Source organism: Musca domestica, unplaced genomic scaffold (genome assembly GCF_030504385.1).
Source record: "Musca domestica strain aabys unplaced genomic scaffold, Musca_domestica.polishedcontigs.V.1.1 13, whole genome shotgun sequence".
NCBI classification, from domain to species: Eukaryota; Metazoa; Arthropoda; class Insecta; order Diptera; family Muscidae; genus Musca; species Musca domestica.
Window position 1 is genome coordinate 5,232,696 of NW_026712172.1, and position 21,597 is coordinate 5,254,292.

At 36.0% G+C, this 21,597-nt stretch overlaps 1 protein-coding gene across 1 annotated transcript in view; it reads left to right on the plus strand.

Moving 5' to 3' along the window:
• LOC101889633 (serine/threonine-protein kinase par-1) overlaps positions 1 to 20,192 on the plus strand; it is a 42,043-nt gene extending 21,851 nt beyond the window's left edge. The window contains exons 2-14 of the mRNA XM_020035514.2: positions 1,035 to 1,187; positions 1,248 to 1,543; positions 1,610 to 1,726; positions 1,794 to 1,857; positions 1,931 to 2,046; positions 6,361 to 6,531; positions 6,610 to 6,733; positions 6,800 to 8,034; positions 8,116 to 8,231; positions 8,295 to 8,410; positions 13,329 to 13,728; positions 13,791 to 14,871; positions 14,952 to 20,192. Coding sequence (XP_019891073.2) covers positions 1,070 to 1,187; positions 1,248 to 1,543; positions 1,610 to 1,726; positions 1,794 to 1,857; positions 1,931 to 2,046; positions 6,361 to 6,531; positions 6,610 to 6,733; positions 6,800 to 8,034; positions 8,116 to 8,231; positions 8,295 to 8,410; positions 13,329 to 13,728; positions 13,791 to 14,871; positions 14,952 to 15,323 — 4,326 coding nt within the window. The 5' untranslated portion in view covers positions 1,035 to 1,069 and the 3' untranslated portion in view covers positions 15,324 to 20,192. The remainder of the gene's footprint in view (positions 1 to 1,034; positions 1,188 to 1,247; positions 1,544 to 1,609; positions 1,727 to 1,793; positions 1,858 to 1,930; positions 2,047 to 6,360; positions 6,532 to 6,609; positions 6,734 to 6,799; positions 8,035 to 8,115; positions 8,232 to 8,294; positions 8,411 to 13,328; positions 13,729 to 13,790; positions 14,872 to 14,951) is intronic.
• Positions 20,193 to 21,597: the final 1,405 nt, after the last annotated feature.

Genomic DNA, 21,597 nt, shown 5'->3' on the forward strand with positions numbered 1-21,597 from the left:
GGCTCATGACAGAAAAGAATTTTGCGGCAAAAAAGCGGAATTTCGTCCAATTGAAAGGCGAACAATTACTGAATTCATGGCTGATAGTGTGGCTCGCAAAAAATATTCTATATATATTTTGCGGGATCTAATATGCTTATTTCGAGGAGTTAATGCTAGAATACATAAAACGCTTTTTTTGAGAGTCTTAAATCACTGGATGGCTTCTTCGGAAAAGAACAAAGGAGCGTAGGGTCAAATTCGAACTAAGTCAACTTAAAGGTGAAAGTACAAAACGAGCATTGTTTTCTTCGGTTGGCTTCTTCCATGGTGGAAGAATTTAGGTAGTCGCATAGACACAGCTGCTGGGACAATGAACTGTCAAACCAATTTTGGAAATGACATTTTTAAATGAAAAATTATTGAAATTTATAAAAATTGTTAAAAAATGCATATCATAACAACCTCCGATTGGCTTCGTTTGGGAATACATATAAAAATCTACTTATATTTGAAAAAAAAAAAATTAAACAAATTTGACATATCTATGCTCTTAAGCATTGATGCATCTACCTATATTCTTCTACCATGGCTTCTTCGTAGTGGAACAAATAAGTTTTAGGTTGACTTAGTTCGATTCTGGCCCAAGACTCCTTTGTTATTTTCCGAAGAAGCTAGCCAACCAGAAGGGTTTTAGGGATTCTCACTTTTAAACTCCTTTGTTCCTCTACGAAGAAGTCAGCCGATGACTTAAGCCATTCAAAAAGCGTTTTATGTATTCTCACCTTTACACACACGGAATGACAAACTTAAAATACCATTTGCAAATGAAACGAACTATTATTATTTACATAAGAATATATATCCCCTCTCATCTATAATCTTTGCAATTTAATATACTTGTCCTTAATTAAATGCTCTATAATATATAGACTTTGCTAATGCCTTTAAAATCGATTTTGTTTCTTCTCCACGATTTTTTTTCTTAAAAGCACAACAATATAATGAATACTAGAATATATTTTTATATAGAGATTTCGTATATTTTTTTTCAGGATATGATTGCCAACAACTGAAGATAATAACAAATATGGGAGAAAGTGACAACGAAGACATCAAGACAAAGAAAAGTGGGAATTCTGAAACGAAATCGTCAACAACAAAACCACAATCGCAAGAGGAACGAAGTGATATTGCAACCCGAAATGGTAGGCCCTCGTGGCACGAATCTAAAAAAATGTTAACTCGAATATTTCTGTGTATTACAGGTGATATCGGTGTGGAGAGGACACGGAATCGCGTGTCCTCCTCATCGTCTTCGTCGACGGTGGGTGGCGGCGGTGGTTCGAGGGATGAGACCCATGCCGAGGCCACTGACACGAAGGAGGCCGCCAATGCAAAACCGAAAATAGACTCAAAAGGGCATTCAATTCTTCTGTCAGCAAAGGATAGTCTGAAAGTCAAGGAACCGATACGTGTGGGCTTCTATGACATCGAAAAGACAATTGGAAAAGGAAATTTTGCAGTAGTCAAGTTGGCAAGACATCGTATCACCAAAAATGAGGTGGGTGATTTGCAATTTTGTAGTCCAGTTTCAAATAATTGAGCTTTGTGTCTTTCCGATTTACAGGTTGCAATCAAAATCATTGATAAATCACAATTGGATGCTACGAACTTACAAAAGGTCTATCGGGAAGTGGAAATCATGAAACGTCTCAACCATCCGCATATTATCAAATTATATCAGGTAAATCCACTCAAATCCATTCAAGATCCTAATAAGACGAACGAACATATGTGCTCTTCTTCTGCAGGTGATGGAGACGAAAAATATGATTTATATCGTGTCCGAATATGCTAGTCAAGGTGAAATATTTGGTAAGTTTATGACACAATCAAAGCTAACTCGGACATTATTTAATCCTGTATGTTTGTATACCTACATTCACAGATTACATAGCAAAATATGGAAGGATGTCGGAAAATGCTGCACGCTATAAATTTTGGCAAATATTGTCAGCTGTGGATTACTGCCACAAAAAAGGAATTGTCCACAGAGATCTTAAGGTAAATTAGTAAAGGCGAAAAAATCAATGAATAATTTTACTATCTCAATACATAGCCGAATAAGATACGGTTTGAGCTCGGCTTGTGTCATGTCGAATGTGTTTAAGTAACAAGATGTAAGATCGTTATTAACTTCTTTACATCAAATGTCCCGAAATTAAATTTGTTGTGTTTGTTCCCAGCAAAAACCTAGGCCGGTTAACTCATTTAAAAATAATGAAAAAACAAACTTCCATCGTCCGACGAAAATTATGGTACTAGTACATAGAGTTACGGATCTTTATGTACCAAACATCCAATACACAAGTGTGCAAAATTTTAGTCTTCCATCTCAATTCGTTCGAAAGATAGCGTGATTACAACAGACAGATAGACGGACGTCGAAGCTGATCCAAAATACATATACTTTGTTGGGCCTAACATGAGTATTTCGAGGAGTTGCAAATGATATTACAAAGTTAATATACCCTCCATAGTATGGTGAAGGGTATAAAAATTATACAAACAAATTTTCAATTCGAAGTTGAATTTTATCATGAATGCCACAAAATCGAATCGATCGTTTTTGTTTTAGCTTCTCCTGATTCCGTAGATGTGGAAATTGTGGAAAATATTATGTTCAAAAAAATGTTTTGTGTGAAAAGGAAACTTATTTTGTTAACTATTACACAATGTCGGGAGTGTTGATCATTTCTGTAGTTGAAGCGCAAACTAATGGACACAATACTAAAAAAATACGCCGGATATTTGTAAATTCCTGTTTGTCATTTTAGACCCCACAAAGCATACATATTCTTGATCAGCATAAAATTCTATGTCGATTAAGCAATGTCCGTCCGCCTGTCTGTGGAAATCACTCTAGCTTCCAAACGAATTGAAGTAGATTGATAAAATTTTACACAAATGTATATTATGTCTGCAGGACTTTGGTATTGAAAATGAGCCATGTAGGTCTACGTTTTCGTATGGCCCCCGTATAACGGTACCTCGCGATTTTCGGTATTTTGATGATTTTAGCGACATTATTCAACGGAATTGTTTCAAATTTGGTATTTGAAGTTCGTAATGGATACTTCAGCCTAAGACAGAAAATTGTCTGTGTAGGTATACGTCTTCGTATAGCCCCCATATAAGGGTGCCTCCCGATATTCCGTATTTTAATGACTTTAGCTACATTATTCACCTTTTTTTCTAAGTTTTGCATTTGAATATTGTAATATAATAATTTTGACAAAAGTTACCTATGCAGGTCCATGTTGTCGTATTGACCCTGATATAACAGCTACATTCGGTATTTCTAAGATTTTTTTGAAAATTGTCAAATTCGTTCCAAATGGTAGAGGGTATTCAAAGTTCGGCCCGGCCGAACTTACAGATTTTTAATTGTTTTTTTTTTTTTAACTTTGCATCAGTTTATTATACGTAAGGCCAGAAGAAAAATACTAGTTTTCGAGAAAAAACTATGTGGCAACACTTTGTCAATAATTTGCTTCGTCAATTGAGAAACAATTACAATTTGCTAATCACTTTAAATAAAAATATAAAAAATGTATATTTAATTGTATTTTTATTATTAAAACGAAATTTTTATTACTTAAAAGTGTTTTAAAGTTACAAGTTCCAACAAAAATACGATTTCACTTGTAAAACCCAAGGTGGTTCAAAACCGGAGATTTTCTTCGTTTTCTGAATGTATGTATCTTCTAGGAAAATGCAAACTACAACAACTAATCTGTACAAGTCATGTTACCATAAGCTGATTCGATACGATTGTCTGGTATCCACATAACGATAGAAAACTTCCTGGCTAACATATTTGAGGACAACAGATTTAAACGTAAATTAAGGTCTTACAAGATGGAGAATATTAAAAGTTCGCCCTTTCGAACTTAATTCCCTCATTCTTCTTAAGAAATACTATTTTCCAAATGAAAATGAACAATTCTTTCTTTTTATACCCTCTTTATACCTTCTTTCTTTTTATACCCTCCACTATCGTATAAAGGGTTCTAAGATTGTTATTCCGTTTGAAACACATCGAAATATTATTTTTAGACCCCGCCTTGTGATTTCCGTCTATGGAAATCACTCTAGCTTAAAAGAAACGAAGTAGGTTGATCAAATTTTACTCAGATGTGTTTTCGGTCTGCTATATAGGTCCCCATACAGGGAGAGATAAGAAACTGCAACAAAGTCAAACGCCATAATTTTTACATTTTTTTGACTGAAAGCATTAAATTTTAGAATAAGTTTAGATTTGGTTAACTTTGGTACGAATAATGGACTTCAAACTTCAAACGGCCTGTTGGAATGTCCAAGGTCTGCGGCCAAAATCTTTTCGTGTCCCAAGGATTTAATACACCCTCCAGAATATTTTCCCGACAATATTCGGCGCTTATTCTGATGCCACTGTCGATTATTACGAGCGGAGAGCGACCATTATTTGTTATGGCGGCCCACACCATCACCATGGCCGGCGCTTGAGTTCTGGTGGCCAACCGAAGGTGCACATTTTCAGCTGACCTCTTTGGCAAGTAAACACGATCATTTTGTTTGTTTACAAACTGCTGGACAACGCATGTTTTATAATCGGAGAAAACCAAATTCGGCAGTTCACCACTGTCGGCCAAGCGAGGCAACTCCTTAGCTCTTTTGAGTCTATTTTTTTCCTGTTGGGGTGTAAGTTCTTGTACTTTTTGGAATTTCAATAGCTTTACCCCAAGCTCATTTTTCAATATTTGCCGAATGGAGTATTGCGATATGTTCAGCACACGAGCCATTGCGACGCGGGTTCCGATCAAGTCGCTTCTTTACTTTTCGATCCATTTCTGCTGATGTTGCGGTTTTCTTCCGTCCACTTCCTTGACGCCGGGCTACGCTACCAGTATCACGGTAACGAGCGATGGTACGAGACACAAAAGATTTATTCATATTTAAATGCTGGAGTGCTCTAACTATAGCCACTTGTGGTTTTCCAGCCAAATATAAAGACGTCACACGATCACGCTTGAATTCCATAGCGAATAACTTTTTTTCTGGAAAATTTTTATCAAAATGCTTAGGTACGCTTGTAAACAATATAATGAGCTGTCACTGGAATAATTTTAACAGATGTTAGACGAGTGTCTTAGAAATGGCAGCAGTCTGAAATTGGTCGCAGTTTTTTTCATCTCACTCTGTATAACTGCACCGATAGATTTAATAATTTTTGGGTTTTTTAGTCACAATTTTAATCTGAATTTGCTGTAAGTTGTCAGCATGTGTCCCCATTATGTTTTGGTGATTTGTGTCACACTTTTCACCGGAATTGTTTCAAATTTGGATTTTGAAGCTCCCAATGGGTACCTTATCCTATGTCAGAAAATTGCTCTTCGTATAGCCCCCATATAACGTTACCACCCTTTATTTGGTATTTTGATGATTTTAGCGATATTATTCATCGGAATTGTTTCAAGTTTCGTATTTAAACATTATAATGGCCTATGACAAAAATTGCATATACAGGTCCACGTCTGTATGTTCGGCATATTTATGCTAAACATTTGCTAATTCCTTGAAATTGTGGGGGGTATTCTAGGTCGAACTTATTGCTTCTTTACTTGTTTTACATACGAATATGCTTATTGATATACATAAATAAAATCAGAAAAAGTAAAATTATATTTTGTCCTATTCTGTCAAAACATATACACAGTTTGTATGTGTGTATTATTTTGAATAAAAAAGAAAATAATTCGAAATCATTTCAAATTGGAGACAAAAGAATGTATACTTTCTATGTTAGCGGGCAATAAAATGTATAATTTTGAGATAAAACAATATTGTCTCTCTACCTTGGATTCAATTTTGTGGTGAAACCTCAATATTCTATTCATGTTTTGAGATTTTTTCGCAACATTAAAATTTTGTGAAAAAATGTTTAATAAACAAAACAAATTGTTGAATGTTTAAAAAAGTCTATTTGACATATTAAGATTCCAGTACAAAGTTGAATTTTGCCAGTTTCCTTGAAGTTGATCAACCTTTCTTATTGAGCCATAGTAGAAGACGGAAATTTCCAACCAAAAACAATGTTATATTTTTGCCACGGAAGACAACAACATTTCTAACACTCGAATTTTGATTTTTAATTTTGAAACTTGGATGTAGTCATTGAAATGTTATGAAAAAATCACTGATCTCATTTTGTCATAAGACCATGAGGTAATGATTTTTATATCGCCCGGTCAATCTTGAAATGCCCTAAAAATAACAAGTCAAATATTTAAAAAAATCTGATTTCAAATTCGTATTTTTTTCTTTTCACTTCTCAAGGCTGAAAATCTACTTTTGGACAATAATATGAATATAAAAATAGCAGATTTTGGATTTTCCAATAATTTTAAAGTTGGCGAATTGCTAGCAACATGGTGTGGCTCACCGCCGTATGCTGCACCCGAAGTATTCGAGGGAAAACAGTACACCGGTCCGGAGATTGATATATGGGTATGACAATAAAACAAAGAAATCGCGAAGCACGAAAATATGTTTTTCCAATCGATTTCCAAATTTCTTTCTTCGCAGTCTCTTGGCGTGGTTTTGTATGTCCTGGTCTGTGGTGCTTTGCCATTTGATGGCTCAACGTTACAAAGCCTCCGAGATCGGGTGCTATCTGGCCGCTTTCGCATACCATTTTTTATGTCTTCAGGTATGTTTTCAAGATTGTTTTTGTTTTGCGATGTTCTCCAATATTTGATTGCAACGTGTCTTACAGAATGCGAGCATTTAATACGACGCATGCTTGTATTGGAACCATCGCGCCGCTACACAATCGAACAGATCAAATTGCACCGTTGGATGTGCCCCGAAATACTGGAATTGTCGAATATAGCCAAATTCAATGTCAACATGGACGGTACTACGAACATTGAACCCAACGAGGACATCTTGCGCATTATGTCTGAATTCGCTGGCATACCACCGGAAAAAACTCGTTCTAGTCTTAAAAAGAACAGTTACGACCATGTCGCTGCCATTTATTTACTACTCCAGGATCGAGTCTACAACAAGAAACTGCAGCAGGAGCAGAAACACATGCTAGGGAGTGCCACCTGCAGTACTGGAAGTACTGCCTCCATTTCACTGCCAAAACATTCAAGTATAAGTAAACAGCATGCCCTAGCTGGTTCCACACTCTCCCAGCTGTCTGCGGTATCCTCGACCGCTGCAGCCCATCAGTATTCCTCGAAAATGCTGTACAAACAGACCAAATCAAGTTCTACGGATCAGCATCACCGTCTCAAGTCCGGCCATGTTCTACCGCCAGAGGAACACAATCAATTCGTCAGGGATCATTACAGTCTCATGACAAGGTTGAGCCGGCAGACGTTATTGGGCGAACGCGGTGTCACCACCACGAATGCTGATCACGTACTGCAGCCCAAGATGCCCGACAGTCAGATGCGGTATCATTTCGAACGGTTGGGTCGAATGTCTCGCCAAGATCTGAGCAGCAGCCAGCTGCCCATAGGTAGTTCAACATACGGCATAGACAATAACAAACACTCGATATCCAATTTAAATTGCCGAGACATTGGCTCCTCCAATCATTGCTTGAATGGCGGTCTGCCAACAGCAACAACAACAACAACTCTTAGATATGCAGACGATCGTTCAATGCGCGAACGTCTCTTTGGGGGAGTTGGAACAGCAGGAGCTACAAACTTCAACATCGAGGAAAGTATCCTAAAACAGAGTTCAGAAGACTGTAGGCTTTTGTTACAAAAGGCCACTGCCATATCCGAATCCAAAAACAATAAACACAAAACCAAAACGACTGAAGCCAAACAAAAGTCCGACACGAAGCTCAGCGATTCTAAGTCTATTTCAAGCTCAACTAGTTTCGATTCCTCGTCAAATTTAGATCAAAGTCTTAGTTTTCGATTCAAAATGTCTGCAGAGGCGACAAAACTGTTCCAGACATTGCAGGAAAGTCCCCTGCCACTGGAGGTAAGTTGTATTGCCAATATCCGAATGTCGTTAATTGAACTCACCCCACCCTCACACACACACACACTCACACACATCTAGAGCCCAACGCAAGAGAATGAGGGCGAAACCAATCCCAGTGTTACAATAAATTTTAATAACGATCGCACGACACCACAATCATCTGAGAAGGGTAAATCGAAGAAAAATTATTCCAGGTAAGTGTCATTCGAACCATGGAGATGGCTAATTGTAATTCGTTATTTTTCAAAATGTTACAGCACCAATGACAACGAAAAGTCTACAACGAAGAGTTCTTCGAACAAAAAGGTTTCGGCTCAATGTAGTTCGAGTACTGATGAGGGTTGTGAAACTGACATGGGTAACGATGCCAAAGGTAAGATAATATTTTATAAATTACTTATCAAAGAAGAGCTCAAAACAAACTTCGAATAGATTATACAGTTCATTATCTAATAGCTCTTTTAGATACAACATTTTATCCGGATACCAACCCACATTATCGGGATTTATTGCTTAATTTCGAATAATTCAACCAAAATTAGCGTACAAAAACAGATCTTCTCACGACCGGATTTATTTAAAATTCGGTGTGGAATCTACATACAATCGGGAAGCATCACTGGGTACTGCATTAGTATTGCGGTAAATCGCAAATGTTTCCGCAAAGGCATTTTTTACATTTTGCATTGGAACAATGACAAAAAAAAAACAGTAAGGAAATGGTAAAAGTCGGGCGGGCCGGCTATATGATACCCTACACCACCATACATATTTAGTAGAGCTTCCGTAACAGAATAATTTATTTAAAGTTGATCATTCCACCTATCAACATTTGACTTTAGAGCAGTCATAGTTTCAGAGGGAACTAATATATGGGAGGCCTATTCAATTCGATTTTCACTAAATTTGATTCGATTTTCACATTTGAGTGCATGATATCACTTAAAGAAGGATCATATTAAAAAATATATATCGGAGCCGAGTTCCACAAAATGGAAACGTACGTCCCGAAATTCTCTCCATTAGGGCTAATATTAGCCATTATTTGCACAAAAAATCTGAAATTGGTATATGTGGGAGCTATATCCAAATCTGAACCGATCTTCTTAAAATTTGGCAGAAGTATTTCCGAGCTCTATAAGATAACTGGTTCCAAATATCATTGTTGTCGAATGCATATTACAAATGTGAGGGACATAAACACCAAATAAGACGAAACATACATATATGGGAGCTATAGCTATATCTGAACGGATTTTCACTTTCTTCTAGACTGTATTCGGTCGGATTTGGACAGATATTGGCTATTTGGTGCACAACTAACCCGAAATCGGTTAAAGATATGTGTGGGAGCTATTTCCTAATCTCAACCGATCTCGATAAAATTTGAAAGAGGTATTTTCGAGCAGTATCTGATGTCTGGTACCAAATATCATTCTTCTACAGTGGGTATTACGCATGTGAGGGACTTAAAACCCCAAATCGAATGAAACGTATATGTGGGAGCTATAGATATATCTGAAGCGAATTTCTCCAAATTTGATGTACTAGCTTCTAGCCTGAATTCGGTGGGATGTACCAAAATACAGGTCATTTGGATATATATTAGCCATTTGGTGCATAATTAACCCGAAATCGGTTGAAGATGTATGGGAGCTATATCCAAATCTTATCCGATTATCATCAATATCAATAGGGTTCATTCTTGGGCCAAAACAAATATTGTTCGCAAAATTTCACATCAGTCGGATAATAAATGCGACCTGCATTTTGTTCACAAGAATACATAGACGAGCGGTCGGACTGACATGCATAAATCGATTCTATGAAGATCCTCAAAAGTAACTATGGGTCTATCTAGCTTCCTTCTCCATGTTACAAACAAATGCACAAAGACATAATACCCTTGCTACCATGTGGTGTAGGGTATAAACAAACCCGTCGCCGTACATGAGAAAACAGCTGCTTCGCATTGGTGGTAAAATTCAGTTTGTGCACACACGCAAAATTTTCTGTTAGTTCCACGTTTTTTTTTACAAAAATTTAACAAAAAAAAAAAAAAAATAAAAAAGTGAACAACATAAGAATACACAACTGAAAATGAGATAATTTTATCAGCTGATGTCTGTGCCGGACTTGACGCATGTCAAAAGTTGAGAGTGGAAAAATTCCGTTAAAAATGCTGTTAAAATTAAAAGTAGATGTAGCTGTTATATTAGGGTCTACGACGACATTGACCTGCATAGGTAACTTTTGTGATAAGTTATTACAATATTCAAATGCGAAACTTAAAAAAAAAATCGGTGAATAATGTAGCTAAAATCATCAAAATACCGATTATCGGGAGGTACCGTTATATGGGGGCTATACGAAAATCTGGACATGCATATGAAATTTTTTTCAAAGGCTGTAGTATCCATTACAAACGTCAAATACCCAATTTGAAACAATTCCGTTGAATAATGTCGCTAAAATCATCAAAATACCGAATATCGGGAGGTATCGTTATATGGGGGCTATACCAAATCGTAGACCTACATGGCACAATTTCAATACCAAAATTCCTGCAGACATAAAATACATTTGAGTAAAATTTTATACTTCAATTCGTTCGGAAGCTAGAGTGATTTCCCCAGACGGACGGATATCGCTAAATCGACATAGAATTTTATGCTGATCAAGAATATATATATACTTTGTGGGGTCTATATAGTATGGCGTTTACGTTTACAAATCAGTAGAAACCTTTAGAGGTATGCTAGAAGAGATCAATCTATAAATGTGAAAAAACTCACTTACATATGACTCTAATACGTAAGGACCATGGTATAATAAAGACAAGGTAGGGCATAACAATCACGTGAATGCAATTTACCTTTTATCTATTATTGTCATAACATTTATATTTTTTTGTGAATATGTGGTTTTGAATAATTAACAAAATCTATATATATATAAAATCAATTGTTGTTCGTTGGTAATGGACGGCTGGACCGATTTGCATAATTTTTTGTACAAACGTTCGTCATACCTCGAGTTAGGTTTAAAAAAAAAAAATATTGACCACGCCCACTTTTACGCCCACTATTTGCTAAAATAATGAAGATATCCGGTTGAAAATTATTACACGAGATACTGTTGACTTTCCATCCAACCCTAAGTATTTGGGGACTGAGGAACTAACAACGCCTACTTTTTAATCTAAATATATCAATATGTATAAAAGAAAGTTGTGATTATGACTCAAGAACGATTCAGACAAATTCGGAGTTGTTTCTTGGCAGAAAAGGATAAAATCCAAAAAAAGGGTAAAAATGTGAAATTTTAAAATTATCATTTTGACTTTTGAAATGTACAATAGTAATGTTTTATATTGCACGATTTTTTCCATTTGGACTTGCTATTTTCGAATGTACATTTGTAGTGTTTTTATACCCTACAACACTATGTGTTGGGGGTATTATAAGTTTGATTGGGCCAGAATTTATGTAACACCTCGAAATATTGGTTTCCCATATAGGAAAGTATATATGGATCTTCCTAGCTCGCCGAGCTGAGTCGATCTAGCTATGTATGTCCGTCCGTCCGTCTGTCCGTCTGTCCATGTTAATTTGTAATAATACAGGTCGCAATTATGGCCCGATCCTTACGAAATTTTGCACGAAGGTGGGGTTAGGGTCAGAATAGAAGCCTATTTCTTTTGGAGACGATCGCCAAATGTTTAGGGGTTGAAATGGACCAAATGTCGGATTTTGCAGTAGCTATACAGGTCGCAATTATAGACCAATCGACGCGGAATTTCGCACGTAGCTAGAGTTTATGGCGGGGAAGAAGCCTACCAATTTGGGTGGTCATCGGATAATATTTAGCGGGTAAAATATACCATATCTTTTGTGTTGAAAAAATTCAAAATTTTTCATTAAACCGCGAATATTTTAAATCCCGGCGAAATCACAAAGCCATGACAAGGTTACTTCTGATCTTTACATTGATGTTAACATCCAACAAATCGGATATATAGCAAAATATGTGCGAATATATGTCTATCAAAGAAGAAGCTTGAAAGATCTCTTATATGTCGAGAACGGCTGAATTGATTTCGACAGTTCTCATTAATTCAGAATGGCCTCTTGACAGGAAACAAAAAACTTCTAAAAAAATCGCATAAAAACATCTCTCTAAAGATGAAAATATTGGATTTGTAACATTTTCTTGTATTTTTTCAATTTTGTCATATTTTTGCCATATTTTCATTTTGAATTAAACATTTGGTAATATTTCTACAGCTAACAAAACTAAGTAGTAAGGATATCAGGATATCATATACAGATCGCATTTATGGCCCGATCCTTACGAAATTTTGCATGGGGATAAGATGAGGGTCAGAATAGTTGCCTACTCTTTTTGGAGATGATCGCCATATATTTAGGGATTGAAATGGACCAAAAAACTGCAAAATTGTCAGCAGGTCGTAATTATCGCCCGATCCTCACGCACATTTGAATGGGGGTTACCGGACATTACAAAAGCCAAGCAGTTTTGTATGGCCATCCAAAAATATTCAATGTGTGAAATAGTTTGCCAACTTTTGTAGACAAAATACGAAAATGTCCATTTCAGTGACTTTTTGGAGAATTCACAAATACAGGAAAGACGCACTTCTGACTATTTATGTAATGCTGATTTCGTTGAAGAATATAGTCAAATGTCTGTATCTCATATAGATGCGTTTCAGTCAAAAACCAATAATAAATGTTAATCTTTTGCCACTTCTGAGAGATTATAGGTCTTTGGGAAATATTGGTTCCAGATCTAGGAAGACCATTTACGTGCAACATCTACCAATAAATTGGAAATGAGCAAATTAGTTTAAGTTGCTATTATTCGAAAATTAGAGAGGTTTCGTTCTCTAATTTTCGAATAATAGTATAGATAGATGGTATTCTTTTATTATTTGTCACAATATCTTGTGGAATTCTTTCGAGTATCTCGCCTATATAAACTGTATCGTTTTTTATAGTGTTGTAGGGTATTCAACGGTCGGCCCCGCTCGACTGTAGCCTTTGCTTACTTGTTTTTTTTAATTCTAATATGATGTGTATAAAAATGTCCAAAATCTGTTAAAATACTTGTAATTATTGTACCATGGTGTGGACTATGTATGTATGGACCAGGCTTTATATTGTATTTTAATTAATGAACTAGTGTCCTAACTTCTCCCTAATCGCGGGCGAAAAGACAGGGCACACAAAGCTTATGTAATTGCTTAACTCTTCCTCGTCTCCTTTCAGATACTTCGCAATCCTCTACGGACTTGCGCAATCAACGTATACAGTCATACGCAAGTAGCAGTTCATCAAGTGGTGTTATCGGAAGTTACTCCAAGAGTCTCAGCCAAAACCTAAGCCGGGCATCGTCGAAAAGCAACTGCTCCACATTCGAGAGCATTGACTTCAATTTAGTTACCAGCATCGATTTGGCCGGTAGCTTGCCATCGTGTGCGAGTAACTCGACCATTGCCGCTGCGGTGTCGGGAGCCAGTGGCAGTGCAACACCCGAACAGTCATCAGAAGGCTCCTTCTACAACAGCAATAACTCATGCGTGTACATGCCCCCTGTCACAAGCACATCATCCATGCTGTCGACCAAATCCACGCCCTATTCGGACAAACGATCTCCAATACATTTTCGGTAGGTTGGAATGATATTCCGCCACAACTCGGCCATCAATTTTGTATTTTCTCTCATTACAGGGAAGGTCGCCGTGCCAGCGATGGTCTAGTTGCCCAGGGCATTGTCAGCTCCACGGGACCGCTGCACAATGGCTCTGCCTATGGCAGCTATCGCTATGATACCCCAAACAAGCGAAATGGCTGGCTCGAACTACAGCAGCTGCAACGCGAAGCCCACACTCTCAATTCCAAGTACAGATCCAATCTGCCAATGGACGAATTCAATAACTGTCAATTCCAGCATAGTCAATTTTACACCCTGTCAAACAGAATACCTGCTATGGATTTCCATCCAACATATACATCGCATTTGATGCGAACCATGGATAACATGGAAAACTTTCCCGAAAAAAACGGCGGTCCATTTCACCCGTCTCTCTACCATTACATGCGCATGGACGCTACCCAGAATGCTTACCCCGGCAGTTTGCCGCGACAAGATCCTAATCTCATTCTAAGCCAGATGAACCCTGCCACGGCAATGTTGCCAATGCAGAAACCGCCATTGCAGCAACAACTGTTGCAGCATAGATTGCTGCAACAAAAACGTCAATTGTTTCAGAAGCAATACGCTTTGGAGGCCCACTTGGGTCGTCCTCATCACCTAATAAGGGAGCACAGCTACAAACTTGGCGCGCATCCGTCTCACGCTGTTACCCCGACGTCCACGCCGCCTCCTCCACCACCGCCTGCCGTCATGCCTCACAACGATGACTTTGTACAGTTGCAAATGTTTGAACGCAGCAGTGGCAAGCTTCATCACAATTCCCTGACACCGTTAGCGGTGTACAATCATCATCACCAGCACAGCATCAATAGCTACATGAAGACGACATACATTAAGCAACAGTCGGCAGATGTGGCCGTAATACCGCCAATTGTCCAAGGCAGGAGGAGTCCCAACATAAACCGACATGCTTCGGAAATATGGTCAGCGACCGGAGCCCATGTGGCTGGGAGTGGCATGGCAACAGCAGGAGGAACAACGCCGCTATTAGATCATCGCAAAATGTCTCCAGTGAAATTGGAAAATGGCGGTAGTCGTGGAACCGTCTCAACACCGTCACCCTCCCCATCTGTATTACCACCGCATGCATACCATGTAATTGTGAATCCATCATTTCTTTTATTTCGTAATTATTAATCGATCGATTGTTCTTCTTTCCTCCCCTCCGTGTACAGCCATCGTCATGTACAACAACACCATCACTAGCACTATCATCATCATCGTCTGTGGCTGCTCTAGCTTCAGCGTCGCTGGCACCCGCCTCATCATCCTCCATCAATCCATCCACCTCGAACACCTGTTCCTCCTCATCCTCGTCCTCCACCGCATCGTCGGCATCGGCATCGTCATCATCATCATCCACGTCATCATCATGCTCAACCAATACGACAAACACAGCCCCTCTATCGAAAAAACCACCACCAATGCAAGCATCCGCAACGGCTTCTTCACAAATAAATTTATACACACCAAATTGGCAGACTGTTATCAAACCGCTTAGCGAAAGTCCCATACTCGAAATTGCAGAGCATTTGGAATCGGTGTAAGGCTTTTAGTTTTGTTTGTTACTCAATTCTGCGCCTATTTATCGATCTATCTATCTACTGTTTTATATCTGCATACCTATATACAAGCATACAGACATATGGAGTATATTTAAACATAAATACTATAAATAATATAATCTATACATACATACATACGTACATACATATATTGGTATACAATATGCTATTATTATATACTAAACATAGGTATTGCGATTATAAATATATCTACTATGTAGTTAGCATTCAAAGTTCCCAATGTGCGTAGAAGGGGAAACGATTTTTGTGCATTTAAGGTTACTCTGGTTGTCCCATAAATCATTAGAAGTTTTTTAACGACTGTACAGTGGGGTTACAACCTAAAAATAAACCCGTCGTTTCGGTCAATTGAAAGGTTCCAGCACCGACTAACTACTGTTTTTGATAGTTTGTTTATTTATTTAAAAATTAAGTTATTGACTCAGTGAACAAATATTTGAAGGAAATGACATGCCGTTGAAATAAGGTATTAGGACAAATTGTAGCATTTTGGAAAGGTGAGAGTGTCAGCTATAATTTGGCATTAATTTTGTTGACCCCCATAATGGGCCCTTTTTCGACTTTTTGGGGGTTTTATAAAAAATCCTGGTCTAAAAAATCTATAATTTGACTATAACTTCCAAATCGCTTTACAAAAAAACTAGAAAAAAGTTTATGTGAAAAAAAAAATATGTAGAGGCGATGCTCCCAAAATACAAATGTCAAAAAAATAAAAACACAATTAAAAACAGCATTACGAATACTTTTTTCAGTAAACTAAAAAAGTTGGACCTAAAATAGTATTCCATTGACATTTACAGTTAAACGAATGTGACATTTGCTGTTAAAATATCTTAACATTGCTAAAGGCTAGTATCTAGCATGTTACAATAAGGAGGTAGAACAGCTTCGTAAAACTACAGAAATACAGCTCTGAGGCTATGCCCGCTTTCTGTCAGAATTATTTTAATTTATAAGCAACAAGTTGTTTTTATTTATTTGGTATTTTTTGTTCATTTCTAAAATGAATCAAATAGCGCGAAAGATGAATGAAATGCCTGGATGTTCTCTCAGAAATATGATCCTAAGTCTTCAATCTTTCATTTCCATGGCAAATCTAGTTAATATTATTAATGCGCGCTCCGCAATTTAAGTTTCTTCCAATCATTGATTTTGAAAATATTTTGTTTTTTTTTTCAAAACAACAAATAAATACACTAAATTGGGCACACTTAGAAAAAAAATTGAAATCAGCTGGGTGCCCTACCTTACCTTTTTATTGTACCATGGCATAGACAAATGAAAATATAGACAACGAAATGCTCTCACCGTTTATCTTCGAAAAAAATCGAATCAGCAGATGTCGTCTATATCGTTTCAGGGGTTTGAGTGGGAATATTGAAATCACTCAATTCTAAAACGTTAAAAATAACAAAAACTGTAGGATATTTGTCAGTTGGAAATTGTTCCATAATAAAATAAATGTGGAAATTACGAGATGACATCAAAAAATTCCGGAATAATCAAGTGAAATTCTTGAAAAACGATGAAATGTGTTTTCGAAGTCGAGTGGCTTGAACGCGTAAATGAGCATGTTGACTATGCAAAACATGATGAGAGCCACCTGGAAAAAAAGACCAAACTAACTTTTCGTTGTCTATATCTTAATTTGTCTATGACCATGGTATCTAGTACCAAAGACATAAAACTATAAAGATTGGACAAAATGCATATGGGCATTAATTTTTCTATCAGGTAATAGGTGGCAGGCGACATAACAGACATTTGGACATTTTAGAAAAATATGTTATTTCGATATCGCCGAAAAATGGCGGAAATACGCGGAAAAAATATCAGGTATGCCATACATGCCATAGACAAATGAAAATATAGACAACGAAATACTCTCACCGTTCATCTTCGAAAAAAATCGGATCAGCAGATGTCGTCTATATCGTTTCAGGGGTTTGAGTGGGAATTTTGAAGTCACTCAATTCTAAAACGTTAAAATTAACAAAAACTGTAGGATATTTGTCAGTTGAAAATTCTTCCATAATAAAAGACAAGTGAAAACTATGTAGTGACATCGAAAAATTCAGGAATAATCAAGTAAAATTCTTGAAAACCGATAAAATGTGTTTTCGAAGTCGAGTGGCTTGAACGCGTAAATAAGCATGTTGACTATGCAAAACATGATGAGCGCCATCTGGATAAAATAACAAAACTAACTTTTCGTTGTCTATATCTTCATTTGTCTATGCATTCAATCGATAAAAATCAACAATAACCCTTAAAAAGTGTCAGTTCTGTTAAATTATAACATAATGCTATATCACGATATCGTGACATAACATATTTTTCCACTACCAACGCCATTTCTATTAAGTATTTTATAACATACTTTAAGGCGCTTCACACAATTAGTTATCTTAAAGAGAAAGTGCAAGAGGAAGGAGCACAAGTGTAAGATAAATTTAATATATGTATGTTATATAGCACTGTACAGCATGTATTTTATATAGTATAGCGTTTCGTTTAAGATCTTTGAGATTAATCCACCTGCAGGCCATAATCTGTAACTTTTGCCGATTAAAAAGTCTATGTAGTGTCTTATATTTGCTCATCTATGTCTTTAAAATGTATCTGACATTATAAAATATTAAAAAAAATGCACAGATCGCGATGCACTCGATGAGAGAACTTTTATCGCTGTAGAGATAAAATGACACCACATGGCATAACCAAGGTAAATTTTAATACTACAACACAGGAGGTGAATTTATAGCTTAGCCTTATTCTGCTAGACAACAAAACTATACACTTCAATATTATGCACAAAAGAGATACATTTTTTTGCAGATTTTTAATTATCATGTCACCATGTAAATACACCCGGTGTATAATCTAGCTGTTCGTTTTTTTAAATGTTCAAAAGCAAAGAATTCAACTGACATAAAAAATCCATATTTATACCCTACAACACTATGTGTTGATTGAGCCAGAAATTATGTAACACCTCGAAATATTGGTTTGCCACATAGGAACCTATATATGGATCTTCCTATCTCGCCGAGCTGAGTCCATCTAGCTATGTATGTCCGTCCGTCTGTCCATGTTAATTTGTAATCAAGCTACAGGTCGCAATTATGGTCCGATCCTCATTAAATTGAACATGGAGGTGGGGTCAGAATAAAAGCCTATTGTTTTTGGAGATGGTTGCAAAAGTATTTAGGGGTTTTTCCTGATTTTGCAGTTGCTCTATAGGCCACAATTATGAACCAATCAATGCGAAAATTTACATGGAGCTAGAGTTTAGGACTGGGCAGAAGCCTACCAATTTGGCTTCGGCCATAGGACAATATTTAGCGGGTAAAATAGACCCAAACTTTTATGTAAGAAAATATGAAAATTGCCACTAAACCGAGAATATTTTTAATCCCAGTCATATCAAGAAACATTAAAAGATCACTTCTGGGCATTAATGGGTACAATATATATGTAAAAGAAATAGATCTTCACAATTCCCATCCCGATTTTCACAATTCCCATTAATTCGGAATGGTCTCTTGCCAGAAAAAGAAAAAATCTAAAAAAATCGCGGGAAAATATACCAATAAAGAAGTGAATATTTTTTGTTCCATTATTTTCTATTTTTGCCAAATTTTTTATCGCCTACGTTTTGATAGTATTATATACATGCCACAATTGTAGTCCGATCCTCACGAAATTTTTCATAGGGGTCAGAATTAAAGCCTATTTACTAAAAAAAATTAAAATTTTCTAATTTTGTAGTCGCTCTATAGCCCACAATTGAAAACCAATCGACACGGAGTTTCGCATAAGAAGAGAGTTAAGGACAGGGAAGAAGTCTAGCATTTTTGATGGATTACATTTAGCTGTAAAATGGACCACAACTTTCGTGTGAATTTTTTTTAATACCTAACAACACGACGGAGTGCGTAAATATTGGCCAAATTCCCCGGGACAGAAACCTAAGGGTAACATCTGTGTAGGGCTCTTTGACATTATTTAAAAAACGAAATCATCCAAAACGGATTCGGACAAAGGCGACCTCGAACATATTGTAATGTTGTAGGGTATCACATGGTCGGTCCCGCTCGACTATAGCCTTTGCTTATTTGTTTTTTGATAGAGATGGAAGGAAATACAGTAAAATAAAGGTAATAACCAATGAAATTCCCACAGCAGTCAGTTTTATTATATCCCAATACGTCTGCTCCGAATTGCTTTGGTCTCTTTGCATCTATAAAAGGCTAGTTTTGGTAAGATGTAGTGCTGGTGGTGTATATGGATTCCACCGGATGAAAACGAACAGTGGCTGCTGAGTTAGCAAATCTCCAAGCTCTGAGTGAGCTGTGTTGTCCACAAAGTGTGGGAACAAAAATTTATTACAAATGACAAAAGTATCCTTCAATGTTCACTCATTCATGCGATTCTTTCACGCTGAATAAAACTCTTGCATATAATTGCTATAACAAAAAAACATACAAGAGCTTTATCCCTCCACGTTCTTCAAAAGCCTGCAGATGATGAACGAGCTTGTTTTTAGAAATCTTCCAACACCGATTTGCTGACCTTCTAATCATATTGGGAACTCTTATAGAACGTTCTATAAATATTTTAATGTTAGTTGAGCTTAGTCACAGACTTTTATTATTATCACTTTGCAGAGAATTGAAAAATGTAGCGCGGCTTTGCTTTGGTACTTAATTTCTTTAAATTGCTGAACATATATCATAAATATACTGAACAATTTTGTACTTAACAAATTATAATTACATTGGAATGTACAATAACATAGTCAAATATAATTGTATACAAAAATAAAAAGCAATGCACTATAGTCATAAATACATATACATACATACATACATATACAATTCATATACACAGACGAAGTTTATGTATTGCATTTGTTGACTGATCACCGTATTAAGATTGGGAAAAACATGTTTTCTTTTTCGATCAGATACATGAATCAAATGCAGGCGATAAGCAGCGTATTACAATTACATAAACACATTCACATATACAACGCATAGTACGACAACAAAATGATAATCAAATAATGTACATCATCAATCTTTCCCACAGCGACATATTTTAATCATAATCTGTTAAATAGTTTAGAATCGATTAGAAACCCGTTTAAACCCTCTTGAAAAAATAACTAGACTCAATAATAGCTAATGTAAGACATGAATAAATACAACTACAAGAAACATAATAATATGGTCCTTGAATATTTTTCGATTTGGAACAAAAATTGCAAAACATTTGGCCCTTCGGTAGTTATCACGGTTGGATTCAAAAAGTTACGAAATAAAGAAAAAATAGATATTTTGTAAAATTAAACAAAAATCCAGCGTTGCAAATGTCTGAAATCAAAGAAAAAACAAAACAAGAAATGTTTAATTTTTTTTATAGAATTTCCTATTTCACAGTCTAAAAAATATAAAAATTAAATCTTTATTACCAGAAAGTAGGCTTAGACTAAATCAATTGCAATCGTTTGGCAGAAAAAAAAGAAAAAGAAATGGCCAGCATTTGCCCCAAATTACTTGCAAACAATGAAACATAGTTGTGTTACTAAATTCTAGTTAAATTTTTTGATTAGCATTGAGGAAAATTACAAACGATAACAATAATATTATAATTATTATTATTATTATTATTATACTAAATATTTATTATATTTAAATTAAGCAACAAAATAATAACAATAATAATAAACATAAATAAACAATACAACAAACAACAATAAAACAATTGATTATTATTTATAATAAATAAATAAATAAAAACAATTTAATAACAAATATCAATTATTCAAATGCATTTATACACTTTAATATTATAATAATTAAAATGACAAAAATAAACTGAAAGAAGAAGAAAAAATCAATTAAAAATTACAAATAAATCATTGCAAAATAAATAAGCGAAATATTCTTATTCCTACAATGGCGAAATTGAACAATTTCTTTTTAATTATTTATAGTATCTTTATAAAATTAAATAAATTTACTCACTCTGTGTCAAACGTCTTCCATTGCATTCGAAAAAAGAAGTATTCAATCCTGAATCTAGTTTTTTCTTTATAACAACTGTTCGAAAGCGAGAGGTTTAGAACTCTTCAGTTATTTCAATTTAGATTGGGACGAAGCGTACGTTGAGTATAATTAGCAGACCTCATCTCTTGGAACCTTCATCTTAAGGAGATCTTTAGGAATTC